Source organism: Anomaloglossus baeobatrachus, chromosome 1, assembly GCF_048569485.1.
Source record: "Anomaloglossus baeobatrachus isolate aAnoBae1 chromosome 1, aAnoBae1.hap1, whole genome shotgun sequence".
NCBI classification, from domain to species: Eukaryota; Metazoa; Chordata; class Amphibia; order Anura; family Aromobatidae; genus Anomaloglossus; species Anomaloglossus baeobatrachus.
In genome coordinates this window covers 724,165,992-724,183,389 of record NC_134353.1, presented here as the reverse complement: position 1 = coordinate 724,183,389, position 17,398 = coordinate 724,165,992, and the positions used below count along the sequence as shown (strand labels likewise).

General features: G+C 45.2%; 1 protein-coding gene across 2 annotated transcripts in view; it reads left to right on the top strand.

The window, feature by feature from the left end:
- Window positions 1-17,398, top strand: part of ADGRD1 (adhesion G protein-coupled receptor D1) — a 1,069,475-nt gene that overhangs the window by 244,444 nt on the left and 807,633 nt on the right. For both annotated transcript variants that reach the window (XM_075341810.1, XM_075341809.1), the window contains one exon: window positions 14,904-15,045. In XM_075341810.1, the coding sequence (XP_075197925.1) occupies window positions 14,904-15,045 (142 nt within the window). The remainder of the gene's footprint in view (window positions 1-14,903; window positions 15,046-17,398) is intronic.

Here is a 17,398-nt window from a genome sequence, read left to right as displayed (position 1 = left end):
AGCCGCATTCTAATTAAATGTTTTTGGTCTTGCTCAATTCACTTGTATTAAACATCAATTCGGCATGTGACTCCATGTATGCAAATTGCATTCTTGTGATCACATCCTTGCCTTCTCCTGACGCCAACACCGTAGAATCCTGATAGCTTATGCACTACGCGCTGTGAGGATTCAAAGTCTGCAGTCACTACAGTCACATAGAGTGACTGAAAACTTTTCCCCCAAGCCTGGAAAACCCCTTTAATTATGGACAGTACATGGATTGCTCACTGATTGCTGTCCATGATCTTCACAGACTTAAGGCCCTGTCACACACAGAGATAAATCTTTGGCAGATCTGTGGTTGCAGTGAAATCATGGACATATTGTTCCATTTGTACACAGCCACAAACCTGGCACTGATTGTCCACAATTTCACTGCAACCACAGATCTGCCGCAGATTTATCTCTGTGTGTGACAGGGCCTTTATACACTTGTTTGGGTAATTTTCATCTGTGACAGATTATATTAGCTGACAAGTCTGGGTGATTTTCATGGACATGTGAACAGCCTCATATAACGAATACGATATAAACCTGGATAAAACATGTAGGATAGAACATGTACATGTCTCATGGATGTCTGAACGAGGCCTTAAAGACACAATTTTGGATTGAACACTCAGACTATTTTTTATTACCAGCAGTCCAGTTTCTGCCTGTACAGGTTTAAAAGAACATATGAGAATGCGCTTATGATAAAATCCCCTACTTACAATAAAATCACAGTGTCCGTAATATACTGTCAGTATCTTTCCAATATAAGTGACAGAGTAACCGCAAAAAAAAAGAGTAACATGAAATGACATTCTAACAATAGTTAGACATAGAACCATCGTCAATGCCGGTCCTCCTCTTCTCTGGAATACTGGAATGTGAGATTGGAAATCCTTTTTCTGCATTTGCTCATCTTCTGTAAATTCTCATTTTTTGACACTTTTATACCCACAAGACACGGGTGTTTTTTTTTCTGCCGTGACATTGAAGCAGTTAGGCATTTGTTGTCATAGATTGCAGCCCTATACTGGTTTATAAAGTGATGTTTGGCACTATATTTCACATGGATGGCTTCTGTGGAGTCTCTTCTTAATATATAATCCAGATTTCTGCTCCATGTAAAGGATCTAACCTATTCATATCATTCTGCAATGCAGGAACACTAACTTTACAACGTGGGGAATCCATAATTTGTTTTTTTCAGACACTTCAATTACTTGCTTATCATTATTTCATTTTCTGAGGGCTGTTCAACATTCTCGTTCATGTTCCCTCGTGGATGTGTGTTTATATGCATGCTTAGTGACAAATATATATCACAGAGCGGCAGCTTTGCTTGTTTGCATTTGGTTCCCTGCTGATGAGATTGCAGATCTGAGAGATCATGCTTTACTGCCTTTAGTGGGCATATGACAGATCCAGAGACCAAAAATGGAATCATTGTATGATCCAGCTTTGAGCTATGAAAAGCAATTCATCATCCATCTTATCAAAGGAAATACAGAAATATCCCAGTCCCGGCCATAGAAAATGTATTAGAGATGGGATAACACCAGTTTTAAACTATTTTATTCATGCGCCGTTACAAATGGAAGCAGTGCTCTGGGTTAATACTTCATAATTGAAGCACCTGCTGCGAAGCAGCTCTTAGAGAATGGGTTCACATAGGGGCAAGTGTGTCGAGAACCACAAAAACAGAAAAAATCTGCAGAATGTCACATTCACGGATTTATTTATTTTGCAATTGAATAGTTGAGGTTTTAACATATTAAAGGGAATGTGTCAGCAGGTTTTTGCTATGTAATCTGAGGACAGCATGATGTAGGTACAATACAATAAAAACAAAAATCAACTATGCCTTTCTTATCACGCTGTGTGATGTTGTTTACTTAAACTAAAGGCTTTATCACTTAGTGATTATCACTGCTGGATTACAATGTCAAGTGCACTACTGTACGGCACGTCCCCTCTTGTGATTGACACCTTACTGTCAATGTACAAACATGGTCAAAATTGTTGGTACCCCTTGTTTAATGAAAGAAAAACCCACAATGATCACAGAATCTGACAAAAGTAATAATAAATAAAAAATCTATGAAAATGACCAAATGAAATTCAGACATTGCTTATCAACCATGCTTCCACAGAATTATTTTAAAAAAATAAAACTCATGAAAGAGGCCTGGACAGAAATAATGGTACCCCTGAAAATAATGTGACAAAAGGGACATGTTAAATCAAGGTGTGTCCACTAATTAGTATCACAGGTATCTACAATATTGTAATCAGTCAATGGACCTGTATGTAAGGCTACAGATACTCACTGTGCTTTTTGGTGACATGGTGTGTATCACACTCAACATGGACCATAGAAAGCGAAGGAAAGAATTGTCTCAGGAGATTAGAAAGAAAATTATAGACAAACATGTTAAAGTTAAAGGTTATAAGACCATCTCCAGGCAGCTTGATGTTCCTAAGATCCATGGGACCGTAGTCAACCTCCCTGGATGTGGCTACAGGAGGAACATTGATGACAAATCAAATAGACAGATAATACGAATGGTAACAAAAGAGCCCAGAAAAACTTCTAAAGAGATTAAAGCTGAACTTCAAGCTCAAGGAACATCAGTGTCAGATCGCACCATCCGTTGTTGTTTGAGCCAAAGTGGACTTCATGGGAGACGACAAAGGAGGACACCATTGTTGAAAAAAAATCATAAAAAAGCCAGACTGGAATTTGCCAAACTACATGTTGATAAGCCACAAAGCTTCCTATGGACAGATGAGGTAAAAATTGAACTTTTTGGCAAGTCGCATTAGTTTTATATTCACACACGAAAAAATGAAGCATATAAAAAAAAAACCCACTGTCCTTACTGTGAAACATGCAGGAAGTTCTATTATTATTATTATTATCTGAGGCTGCTTTGCGGCAACGAAAACAGGGTATCTTGAATCAATGCAGGGTACAATGAAATCTCAAAACTATCAAGGGATTCTAGAGAGAAATGTGCTGACTAATGTCAGAAAGCTTGGTCTCAGTCACAGGTCATGGGTCTTGCAACAGGATAATGACCCAAAACACACAGCTAAAAACACCCAAGAATGGTTAAGAGGAAAACATTGGACTATTCTGAAGTGGCTTTCTACGAGCCCTGACCTAAATCCTATTGAGCATTTCAGGAAAGAGATGAAACATGCCATCTGGAAAAGTCAACCTTCAAACATGAGACAACTGGAGCAATGTGCTCTTGAGGAGTGGGCCAAAATGCCTGTTGAAATGTGCAGAAGTCTCATTGACAGTTACGGGAATCATTTGATTTCAGTGATTGCCTCAAAAGGTTGTGCAACAAAATATCAAAGGGAACCAATCACCAGGATTTTTGTATATAACCTAAAGCCAATGCTATACTGGCACTATCAGGCTGATTCTATATATACATGTAGTGGTCAGCTCGGATGTTTAAGTTTTGAAATCCAAGAAAGTAAAGTTTATAAAATCAGCAGCTGCTTAAGTGACAGCAGCTGAGGATCAGATAATATCTGGGGGGGGAATTCATAGTTATCCCCTCCCCCTGTTAGAATTAGCACAAGTATTATGCAATCAATTTAGCTTTTCACTTCCAGGACCTGTGGTGAGGTCATACCCATGTGCCCAGAAGGGGCGAGGCCTCAGCCAACAACGATTATATCAGGAAGCAACATTTTTCTATTGGCTGAGGCCCCGCCCCTTATGGTCACATGGGTATGACCTCACCAGAGGTTCTGGAAGTGAAATATGCCTCAGGGATGGTGATCATTTGACCTTTACATGTAGTACTATGGGTAAGCAGGCTATTTTTGTTCAGGTCTTTTTGGGGTGTTCAATACTGTTTTGTTATTATTGAATTTATTGTGTACTAGTCAGTGTCTTTGCACAATAGTAGACCCTTTTGCTCTTCACTGGCATTTATTATTCTATTATGACCTACCGTATGCTGTATTAACTATACATGCTACGGTATATGTGCCTGCTGTTACCATCTCTTTATTCTGTATTAGGATCATTGTGAGTCACTGTTCTTGTACTCCACCTGAACCTTCATATATATGGTATTCACAGCTTCTTATTATGCGTTCCATATTAAATACATTTATACTTTTTTTGATTATGGATTATGAACTCCATTTTTTTATTGAATTTAATCTTTATTGAGAGTCTGGTGTGGGAAGGACAGCTCACTGAGATTTCCTACATGTCTAAAGCTAATAATGCACATTGTGTCAGAACAGCTGTACCCAGTAATATAAGTGATACATCCCTGGATTCAGGGCCCCTTTGCCTACATCATGATGCTCTCAGATGAGGTAGCAAAAATCTGCTGACAGATTCTCTTTAACTGCCTCAATGTCTAAAGATGTTTTTATTTAGAAACCTCCTTTGTAGATTTGGGCAGTATTTGGCATGAATATTTTGAAGCCTAAACCTGGACTAGAAGCTGGCTCTGATACTGATACCAAATTATGACCAATTCTGCAGTGTGTGAATAGGCCTTTTCCCTCTTATGAATTACTTATCTTTTTCTTTAGTGCTCATGCAGATGAGCGTATAATATGGATATGTGCTGTCCCAGTGGGCATTGGACAGCAGACTGACCGATGTAGTACAATAATGCCAGTCAGATGACAAGATTTTTACAAGGACCAAGTGTGCGTGTGAAAAAAAATGATAGCATGCACTATTCTTCAGCATCCCAGTTGAGACTCGCCTATTAGAGTCTACGGGTTTGTAATGGGGTGCCGGGGGTGCCTCGGGGGTTTTAGTCGTGGCCCCTTTGTATGCCAGGCTAACCCCCGGCCCCGCCGTCACTATTGGGACAGGAGATTGTTTGATGGGGCAGAGTGTCGTGATACAGAGAACGCTATCAGACGTATACAGACTTTGCAGACGAAGATCAGTTGAATCAGAAGGCATGTTTATTGCACGCATCTTCACAACAATGGCAGTAATCTGTTAGCTTCGGTTCACAACTCCTGATGGGGAGGAAAACCTCTTTTTGTCATCTCCTCTCGTGGGGATGTGCCCGGCTACTCTACTTCACCAAGGCTCCCACTCCGGCTACCGCAGAGTCGACCCACTCAAACCTGCTTCACCATAGAGGACACTTTCTCTTTCTCTTCTCTCCGTACGCTGTTCACCTAGCTCCCACACCCTGCCCCCACTGCTCCTTCTCTCCTGTCCCGGACTCGACTGCCTCCAGACTCAAAACCTTTTTTCTACAACACACTCTCTCCCTCCCCCAAGCTGCCGGCTCCACCTCTCTCCTGCACTGCTTCTATGGGGACAGCCGTCCCACCCGGCCACTAGGGGAAACCCACTAAAACAGTATAAACATTTTTATTAATAACATCTACATTAACAGCTTTCAGGGGGGAAAACTGCGCCTCCTTGTAAGGGGTCTGCCCACCCCTTACATTTCTCCCCTATTTTTGCCTTAGCCTCCCGGCAAGGCCCGCACCTGCAAAACACAAATTTAGCAGCAAAGTCACTTTTATAAAAACCTTAAAATGTTCACATGAAGGCACACTCAAGGGGCGCACAAGTCCGGCACCCGGAGTCCCTCCAAGGGAGCTCCCGGTCTTTGCAGTAGATTTGCCCGGAGGCCGTTAACAAGCACTCCCGGTCTTGGCTGATCTTCTGCCCGGAGGCTCTCACAGCACTCCCGGTCTTTGCAGGCAGGGAGCACAAACAATAAAGCCTCCGTCAACATCACGGAGGGGAGTCCTGGCACAGTTCAGCATCAGGCTCCCTCTGGGCTCGGTACCTTGAACGTGGTTACAACTTTAACTCTTCACCGATTCTTCTCCATAACTCCGGTATTTAACACAAGTATGTCCACCGCCTCCGGTCACTATGATTCACTCGGGGTAGTATGCACGCTGCCTTTCAGCCCGCTGGGCCCTCACATAGTCGGACAGGGATTGGCCTGGCAAGCGGTGCAGCCTCCGGAACGGTTCATAGTTGATCGGGGGCTCTACCCCCTCTGTCTCCAGTTTGGGCTCCTCAACCCCCGACGGGGGTGATGGGGTAGCTGAACGCGACGGCCGGGGACTACCAACGACGACCACCGGGTGTGTTACCAGACTCTGGTGGATCGCTAACACCGCCGGTGTCCCCTTCTCCATCTCGGCTGCCGGTCCGGTAACCATTTCGGGTGCTACCGCCAGCGTATTTCTCGGCTGGCAAGTCTCAGCCAGCACCGGTCTCTGTTGCGTGCGTCTCCGGTATTGGCACTCCTCCCACTCAATCTCTTGTTGCCACTGTGCGGCCTCTTGTTCGGTGGGCATCCGGGTCACTCCCACGGCAAAGAGGCCCCGGCATCCCACTTCTCTCCGGAACTTCACCTTTTCTCCCGGGTTCAGGGTATGAAGGCGTTGTGGTAAGCCCTCAGTGTCCAGGTTAACCCGGTTGTAGAAAAAATGGTCCCCGGTCTCTTCGTCCTCAAGGAACCTGTAGCCTTCGGCCTGGTTAAATTTGACCACGGTGCCAACGGTACATTGCCGATCAAACTCCTCGCTGAGGGGACCGGCCATCATCTCACGGGCCACGGTCTCGGCTAGTAACCTCTCTTGCACTGGATCGGTTTCAGGTGGAGGGGACGGTCGCCGAGTCAGGGGCATCGGCTTTACCGGCTCCCAAAAGAATTCCCACTCGTCTTCTTCTAACTCCGAGGTATGTTGCCCTCCCGGAGTCGGAACTTCTGTGGGGGCTGGGGGACCCACCTTGTCTGGTTTAACCACCTCCGGACTCTCTAGAGGTGCTCCCAGGGTTTCATTTCCCGGCCGTAGCTGCGCCTTGTAGGTGGCCCGGACTTCAGTCGAGGTCTCACCGGTCGCGGCATCCCAGGAAGTGACCCACGTTACTTTTGTGGGCCGCTCCGGTCCTCCTGGCACAGCCGGTAGGTTAAGGGTAAGTCCTTCCGCGGCCGCAGTCTGCTTCGGGCGTCCTCTCCCCAGGCTGGTTGCTACCAGCGCGCCCACTGCAGCATGCTGTTTTCTCGGGGTCTCCATCTCGCTCGGAGTCAGTCTCTGAGTTGGTGTCTCTTGCAGGCCTTCCTGTAATGGCGCCGGGGACGGTGGAGAAGCTGGGGAAGGTGGAGGCGGGCCTTCTTTTCCCGCTCTTGTATACGCCCCACCCCCAGTCTCGCACATCAAATCGGCCCAGCATAGGCGGCCCTTCTTCTTTCCTGTAACGCCGGCCTCTTCACATGTCTTCAACAACATCCTGGGGCCAGCACCTCCCCTCTTTAAGCGGCGCACTCCGCACTTCTTTTTCTTCACCGGCCAGCTCAGGGTTTTTCTTTTGGCGCCAATTCTTCGCGCGCTCGCTGTACTCGTGAAGACGGCGGCCATCTTAGCGCCATCTTGTGCCCGGTCCAACGCCTTAGGCACCACTTGTTCTTCCCACCATGGAATCGGGACCCTTCGCCAATAATCCGGATCCTGCCGACTACGCCACATGTAACGGGGTGCCGGGGGTGCCTCGGGGGTTGTAGTTGTGGCCCCTTTGTATGCCAGGCTAACCCCCGGCCCCGCCGTCACTATTGGGACAGGAGATTGTTTGATGGGGCAGAGTGTGGTGATACAGAGAACGCTATCAGACGTATACAGACTTTGCAGACGAAGATCAGTTGAATCAGAAGGCATGTTTATTGCACGCATCTTCACAACAATGGCAGTAATCTGTTAGCTTCGGTTCACAACTCCTGATGGGGAGGAAAACCTCTTTTTGTCGTCTCCTCTCGTGGGGATGTGCCCGGCTACTCTACTTCACCTAGGCTCCCACTCCGGCTACCGCAGAGTCGACCCACTCAAACCTGCTTTACCATAGAGGACACTTTCTCTTTCTCTTCTCTCCGTACGCTGTTCACCTAGCTCCCACACCCTGCCCCCACTGCTCCTTCTCTCCTGTCCCGGACTCGACTGCCTCCAGACTCAAAACCTTTTTTCTACAACACACTCTCTCCCTCCCCCAAGCTGCCGGCTCCACCTCTCTCCTGCACTGCTTCTATGGGGACAGCCGTCCCACCCGGCCACTAGGGGAAACCCACTAAAACAGTATAAACATTTTTATTAATAACATCAACATTAACAGCTTTCAGGGGGGAAAACTGCGCCCTCTTTGTAAGGGGTCTGCCCACCCCTTACAGGTTCATGAAAAAAATGGGAGTCCCATACGAATCATCTGGATTGCACCTGATTATATTGATGCATTTTCAATATTAATCTGGATAATTGTATGGGATCATGATAAATACATTGATGTATAAAATCGGAAGCCATGTGGATGTCACACAGGTGTAAAACACGGACAAATGGATGACACAGATAATATAGATGAAAATCATCCCATTTTTCTGAATGAGAGGATGATTTTTCATGCGCTCGTCTGACCCTGGACTTTTACCAGTTTCATGATCCGTATGCAATCCACAATGCCCAGACTAAAAGCTTATTCACACAACTGTATTTTCGGACAGTGTGACAACCTGGACTAGTCAGGTCATCACAGGGTCCTGCACAATCTTTCTCTCCCCATGCAGGGCTCAAACCCCCATGGTTCTGGGAACATAACCTGCAGTACTGCCTCCACCAGCATTCACAAATCCTAGATACACCTTGCACCACACCCTTTCAGGCACACCAGTGTGCTGCTTAAGCTGGAATAGGGCCGCCCACCTAGGGGTCAGGCAGGAAGGTGGGAGGTGTCAAGTCAGTTGAGTGGTAGCCCTCGAGCTGTGAGGAGCTCTGAGGAAGCTGGGAGTTGTAGCTACCAGGGGAGAAGAAGACTAGGTTCCAGAGGGTGGTCTGGACCTAGAGGAGTCGGACCCCTGGTCGCAGGGGATTGAGGCTAGGTGCCTGGGACCTGTCTTGGAGTACGGTCAGTAGCCTGTGCCTAATCACTGGCCTAGGACCGAAGGCACAACTGGGTACACGGACCCTAGGTCGGGGAGAAGCTTCAGGCAAGCCGGCAATTACCCTGCAGAGGACAGGGCCTCTATGGACTGTTCCCATAAAGCTCAGAGATCGGGGGCACTAGCGCAATGAGAGGGATAGGGCTTTCCAAACAAGTAGCCCACTGAAATCCCAAGCGCGAGCCCCTGAGAGCAAGCTCTTCTACTTTGCCATAGTGGGGAGCGGGGCCCGGAACACTCCAAGCTGACGGGCCACAAAGGACAAACTACTGTGAAGAAGGTAGGTCACGGACCACAAGGTAGTGCTGCAGGGGACGAGACCCGGACGAGCTCCCCCTAGAGGGCAGCGGCATCCAGAGACTTGGTTTACCCTGTTGTCAGCATCTGCTTCATTGCTGAGTGAGTACCAGAATAACCCCTGCAACCAGCAAGCCTGTGCTCCCCCTGCACCCAATACCACCATCCATAGTCCCGGGGTCTTCCCCTACCTGTGGAGGGTAACGTCATCTGGCTGCCCCACTCCATCACCCCGGGTACTCCCCATTGGCAGCGGCGGTACCCCCTATTACCGCACACCACGGGTGGCGTCACAAACTATATCTCCCCTGTAAATACCCCCTTTCTTCATTCGGGTGTGACCCTTAGCCCCCGGGTCTGGAGACCCTCGAGCCACGAGCAGTGACAACTGGATCCGAGCGGTTCGACCGCTGCCGGGGCGTTACAGCAGCACTCGGGACCAATGTTATTCAATGGGGCAGTGCAAATTACCAATTTTTTTCACTGACCAAATCTGTTTGTGAAACAAATGTCAGCATTTTCAATTTCCCTTCAGAATCGGATGAGACTCAGTCTATGGGTGTGTGAAAAAAAAAAATCGGATGTCACAGTATGGCCATCCAATTTTTACGGATACATTGTAATTCCGTTTCAAAAGAAACTATAAGTGGACCAGTAAATTATTAACAGCTGCTACTGTAAAAAAACAGACTGCACACGGATGACAACCGAGAAAAAAATATTTTTGAGATGAAAATCGGACCTATTTTTATACACTCATATATGAAGCTAACCTAACTGTGGGTCTCGACCCCAAATTACCGCCTCATAGGCATATATAAGGCTGTAATATGTGTTTAAGACTTAACTCCTTAAATGCATGCCAAAATGTTTAGAGGCATAAGTTGTGAATCCACAAACCCAAGTTTATTAAAAAGTGTTGTCAATTACTCCTTGTAATTAAGGTGTTTTTGAAAAAAGCCTATAGATATTTTACAGCTAAAACATGACGAATGTAGGCATACACTTCAGTAAATGTCTGTCTATACATTTGGTGACTATAACCTTGAGCATGCTATGATTTAAGCCTGTTGTCAATGCAGATCTTGGAGCAACGCTTGTTGTCATGACTACGGGATTTAACTAATGCGTTCAAATGAATTTTTATAAGTTTTCACTTTGCAGGTTTATATGCTTTCATGGAGTAGAAAAAAAAGAAATTGTGTCCTGTCTACTTCAAAGCCAGGCCCTGCAATGTGATGTTTCACCACCTCTCTGTGCAGTGTGATTGGAAATGTATAGATTTGCATGTTACCATTTTATTTTCCATTGTTGTTACGTAGTTGTTTTACATTGTTTATTTGTTAATTGAAGAATGTTGTCAGGTGATTCATGCTGCACAAACCACGGGTGGAAGAAATGGCCAGGAACCAAACCAGGAGACCACTAGGACTAGTCACAGGTGCGGGTCCACACCGGCTTCTTCCTGCCTGTGGTTTGGAACCATCTGACAGGATTACTTTAAACATTTTATCTTTTCCCACCCATTACTGCAAAGAGGTGGTATCTAGCTCCAAGAAATTCAGATAAATACCTTGTAAAAATTTCAGATTTTGCAGTTTTTTTTGTGCTTTGTGCTGCATTATTCCATTCATTGCAAAGTAACGGTATATATATTTGATTCTTCCGGAGCACTATTTGTGAAATCTCTGTTTTCAGACCAACTGGCCATTTCTTCATGGTCTTCACTGGTTCTGTGCACTTTCAACCCAATCATAACATCTTAGATCTCAATTGCTGGATCAGCTGCCAAGCTGTGATTGGCCGCATCTGGGAGAGAGAGGTGAATGCGCCCAATGAAGTCAGGGAAGAACACCTAGCTCGTCTGCAAACAGAGATTTCACATAGTGTGATTGTGAAGAATCAAATGTTAATATCTGTGCAATGGAATGGCGCAGTGAAAAACGTAAAAAAGTGACCGAATTAGGGGAGCTCAGGTTATTTTACATGGTATTCAAGTCAGTTTTTCAGGAAGTGACAGGTTCTCTCATTGAGACAGCAGGATATTCAACCCCTAAGTAAGGACATGATTGTTATGCCTATTTAATGCTTTTTCCTCACTGCTAGTATTTAGTTGGGGCATTTTTGAGCAACCCATCCTTGAAGTTCTAATTGTAAGTGTAGTGGGGAATGCACGGCTCCCTCACTTTTCCCCACCCAGTCTTTGACAGGGCCCTTTTTTCTGATAGTAGACTGACCTATCAATCAAAGATCAGTAACTTGTGGTGGGTGGGGAAAAGGGAGAGCAGAAAAGAGCTCCTCCTACTTTTTTATCAGATGTTGAGAAAATGGTCATGTGACTGTAATCTGTAAGGGCCTTTAGACTTATGTTAGGGGTTATATATCCTGCAAAATTTAAAGCTCAAGTTATGCTGATGTTGCTTCAATTCAAAACACAGTAACAACAGCTATACTGGATCTGTTTAAGGCCTCCTTCGCGGGTTCCTGTTTCAGTAGGTTTGGTGTCCATTTTCACATGTATTGGAGACATATTCACACACATACTCATTAGAATCTATGGGGCACTTTGCACACTACGACATCGCATGTGCGCCTCCTTAATAAGGAGGCGGGTCGCCGGCCAGAGCGACGTCGCAGAGCAGGTGAGTGCATGTGAAGCTGGCATAGCGATAATGTTTGCTACGCCAGCTATCACCATGATATCGCAGCTGCGACGGGGGCGGGGACTATCGCGCACAGCATCGCAGCATCGGCTTGCGATGTCGTAGTGTGCAAAGGGCCCCTAAGTTGATCATCACACCTTCATTTATCCCTGTGATCCACACAGAGGTATGTTGTTTTTTCTACCATCAGCACAGATAAAAAGGGTCAATAAAAGCACACAGATGACATTGCATCAGGGCAGTCAGAAAGACCCAAGACTAAGTGACAGATTTGGTGCTTCTAATGTGATGCGCCACTTCTGTGAGCTGGTATTTTTTTGGGAAGAGCCCGATAACCATGGGACTTTCCAGTTTGATAATACCAGCCCCCAGGTGTCTGCTGGTTATCAAAAATTGGGGGGACCCCACATCATTATTTTTATTTTTTTATTATTTATTTGGTTAATAGCTGTAAAATCTATCTATCATCTATGTTTGCATATCTTTAACACATAAACAAACATTAATTTCAGTGTCATGCATTTTTTTCTGGTATGTGTCACACGAATCTCACACAGATGATACACAAGTTGTCACACTATCAGCATGGCACGTGCGTGTCTCACGCAAAGCAAAAACACACCACCACAACACCACAAACAAGGAGGACACAGGGAATACAATAAGAACGGTTGGCCCTGGCACTAGTGATAGGGTAGATGGGACACCTCCTGCCCTTACCTGCCACTCTACCTTGCACTTCCTGCCAGACCCTATACAGGTTCCTCACCTGTTGCTGAGCAAGACGTTAACGCCCTGAGAGACCCTGCAGTGAGCCCTGGCTAGTAAGTGAGAAGGTAAGGCTCACTAGACCCACCGCTGAACTAATACAACATGAGGGTAGGTGATACAAACAGAGGAATACCAACCAAAATGGAGAAGATACGACTTCAGGATGAATCCACAGCAGCTCTTTCCACAAAGGTGGTCAGAATACAAATGGCTTTGTATAATCAGCAAAGATTGCTGGGAAACCTTACTACTTAAACACAAAGGGCGTGGCTACAGAGCAGCTGCAGCTGAAATGCACTGCCGGGAACTTGCTACCAACAAAACTGACATTAACTGTTTAAGCACCAAGAGAAATGAAACAAAATTTAATTGTGGAGTTCCAGATGGAGATGAGAGGCTCCAGTCCTAAAGCTGTCACTAGTCTCTAAAAAACAGGAAGACGACAGGGAGACTTGTGCACACAGATAGCAAATGGATGACACACACGCACACACGTACAGCAGATGATAAACACACACGGACAGCCAAAATGAAGCATTGTTTTAAACAGACATGTGAAGGGAGCCTAAAGCAAACTGTGAAATCTTAGCAGATGTCATTGACTTTAAATGGGGGTCCATTAAGATTCTGGTATTGTTATGGCACGTATAGCACTGCAGACTTCCCTGTACACTATCACTATCACCCATGCTTTCTGTATGAATTGGGTTTTAGAGGGTAGATCAAATTAATGCATGAATATGTTTGTTACGGAGGGGACAATTGGATATAAAATAATATGAAACCAATCGCTGCTCGAAGTCCGCTGGGCAGATGACAAGGCCGCTATAGGACTGGAGGACGGCTACAGCAACTAAAGAAAACACCAAATGTGAATGAAGGGGATGTTTAAGGGCACACCCCAATGAGTAGCTTGTCCCTGTTGACTTCACAGGTACACGTGTGCTGGTCACGTGTGTATAGACACGTCAGACCAACAGGTGACCCAGTTAACCTCACTGGGACACCAGGGACATAAACATGGAACTGGTCACGTGCATACGGGGCACGACTGACCATGAGCAGGTATACAGGTATCAATCACGTACATAGGGGCACATCAGACTTAGTGAACCACCCAGTTGGCGTCGCCTGGTACACAGCGACTGGTACACACACACATACACACACGTCTGCCACAAGCACTGCAGACCACCAGTCACGTGTGTACGGGACACTTCAGGCTGGGAGGGTAACCGGCTAGCGATACTGTAGACCCGAAAACTGGTAGGACAATGGTTGACCATCACGGTACCAAAGTACAGGTGTGCACGAATACGAATACCCGGCACCATCGCCTAACACTGAAGTAGTTACTGTCCTTTTCTATATAAATGCCTGCCACAAGCACTGCAGGTAAATGGCGCAGGAACCCACACACTCTCACAGCCAGGTCAGATGCCTTAGCTGTCAGCATACAGAATGTGACGCTCGTGCCCTGATGGGTGGAGCTACAGACCTTTTATAGCTGCCTTCTGGTAATGGTGTCGGCTGCAGCCATACATAGGCTGTCACGTCATTGCTGATTCAGGATGACCAATCGGCGGCTGCAACATTGCTGTTGTCACTGGTGACCAATCAGTTGCCGCCTTGTCATTGATGACATCACGCACATGCTCAGTATGATTGCATGAGCACTTAGGCTCAGGATGGTACAAAACTCTAGCCACCTGATGCCTCAAGTGACGGCCAGGTGGCACTGCGTAGTTGACCGACCCCAATGTGGGAGTCATTGATGGGAATGGACCAGTTGGAGGCACAACAGAACCCAAACCGTAACAATGTTAAAATGTGGATAATAAGGGGCACTTTTATTATTTTAAGTGCATAAAGAAATGCTGATGCATTACAATATGTATCAAATTTGTATAGATTTTGTATAGATGTAATTTTTTTGTATAAAATGATATTCTTACCACTTCAGCCACTCTTCTTCTGTAATTTCATATGAAGGCACATCTAGCGGCTGTGCAGCATGTCCCATCGAATACTGTATGTACATTCACACACATACTCAATCAGATCCGGTATAGCACAAAATGAAGATTGTATAGCTCCATGCTCTGACATAAGGCTCTGTTCATGGAGCTTTACAATGTGATCTCTTTCAAGGACCTAAAGTAACAGATTTTCTTTCTTTAAGAATCTCAGGGGCAAATCAGTTCAAGGATCATATGATTTCGGCTGCCAGTTACCTCATCTCGTTGAAGGTGGAGCCACCTCCATACCTGTGTCCAAACCTATCTGGATCACCTCTTATTACAATCCAGCTCACACACATCCTGGTAAGTAATTAATTAATCATAAAGTAAGAAATGAAGTCATATAATGGCATTTATTGGTCAGTCCTTATTGGAACGATGGATGTTGAAGTTTCACTGAAGAGTTACACACAGCTTAGAAGATCACTGTTGAAACCTATAGTAAGTGACCTTATCTTGATTATATGCAGGGGTTAAAACGCTGGAATTTCTCATTAAGGATTTAATACGATTTTGGGAAGGGCTGTGAAATAACCCTCTGTTTATGTTGGGCGAGGTTCAGGCTTGAAGTTTCAGTTTCGTCTAATCCAACATCTACACTTCTACGCTGGTTATAGAAATTCCAGATTTTTTGTTGTTGGAGGAACTGTTTATGATTTATGATGATTCTTAATGTAATCCCCATACTCCAGAGAAAGCCAATAATGTATTCATTCACTCCTCACTGACTAAATTTAGAACTCATTACAAGGAGGAATAAGAAATCAACATGAATATTTTTTCCAATTGAATAATCCTTATCCTTAGGTTGCTCGAGATGTAAGTCATGCAGCAAACGCTGTAATAAGAGGGTTTTATTGTGTGATTGTATTCTACATACAACATTCAAGTCAAGGCTATCTGTTGATTGCTGCACAGTTTTGATCTGACCGAAAAATGTTAGTATTGAACATTTCAAAATAGCAAAGAAGAACAAATATTATTTTATAAAACAGTAGACAGGCGACTCCCAATTGTCACTTGAAGACTTATTAGGGTGCTCATCCCCATTTCAGTATTTTCTTTTAGTGCAATTTAGCAGTTCAGCATTAATCCTCCAATGAGATCCAGTCAAGTCCAAACAAATGAAAACAGTAATTATTCACATACTTTTTACAGATACCCACTAGGCTTATTGAGGCGTACTTGTAAGGGGTTGATAGTTTTTGGTTTTGGATGTTCCTCTAAAATATATGACATATAGTGCTTTTTGGTTATAAATTGATACCCCATTCGGAGATATAGGAATGCAGGTATACACAGGAGACAGGCATTAACAGCTTTACTCACAGAGGTAACATCTTAGTGGTTATATCCTTTCAAAAGGCAACACGCTTAATTGTTCCAGCAATCTTCTAGGTGGCAAATGCTTGGCACAAATGAAGGTATCAACAATGGGCTGTCATTCGTGACACGTTACACAGCTTGCTGGCAATCTTTTCAGCGGATTTTTATTTAATTTGGCACAATGCACCACAACACTCTCTATACTGATTTTCTCACAAACAAAGTTCATTTTAAAGTTGATTTTAATCAATAGATCTTGGAATAATAATAATTTCCATAATTGGATATGTTTAAAAAAAAATTCCTGTGGTAAGAAAATCTTATATATTTGCCCCTGCTGTGTACTGTGTAATGGTCGTGTCTGACCGTACAGGGACATGGTCTGATCATACCACATCTCCTGGACAGGGGAGGACACAAAGAAAAGTATACAGATAGCACAGCATGGGATCACAGCTGATTGTGTCTGTGAGGTAAAGCATTTCTGTGCCTGTTTATAAAAGATGTTTTACCTCAAAGAAATAATCATTTGCGATCCTGTACTGTAAAGTCAGGGGTGGGATTCAGCCGGTTCTGTCCGAACCGGCAAGAAACAGATGCGGCGATCCGGTTCCCTGTATTCATTTGTGTTAGTGTCTTTAAGACTCTAACATAAATGAATCCCTGTACTTCCGTGCCGCACTCTCGGGTACAGTGGAGCCTGTCTGCTCCCTGACCCGGCGTGCAGCGACGCGCTGACGCTGCAGAGGTCACGGCAGTGTGAGGAGGTAGCTCCTCCTCCTATCGTCTGTCAGCATCAGTGTTCAGAGACAAGCCACGGAGGAGGACGGAAGACAGAGGAGAAGCTGCCGGTGCCTGGAGCAGGTAAGCGCTCCGTGGGTCGAAGATGCAGGGGAGCAGGGAGAGGAGCCGCATTAAGATGGCAGCTATATGTGGCTATATGGGGAGAGGAGGCCATATAAGATGAGAACTATATGTGGCTATATGGGGAGAAGAGGCCATATAAGATGGGAGCTATATGTGGCTATATGGGGAGAGGAGGCCATATAAGATGGGAGCTATATGTGGCTATATGGGGAGAAGAGGCCATATAAGATGGCAGCTATATGTGGCTATATGGGGAGAGGAGGCCATATAAGATGGCAGCTATATGTGGCTATATGGGGAGAAGGGCCACATAAGATGGGAGCTATATGTGGCTATATGGGGAGAGGAGGCCATATACGATGGCAGCTATATATGGCTATATGGGGAGAGGAGGTCATATAAGATGGCAGCTATATGGGGAGAGGAGGCCATATAAGATGGGAGATATATGTGGCTATATGGG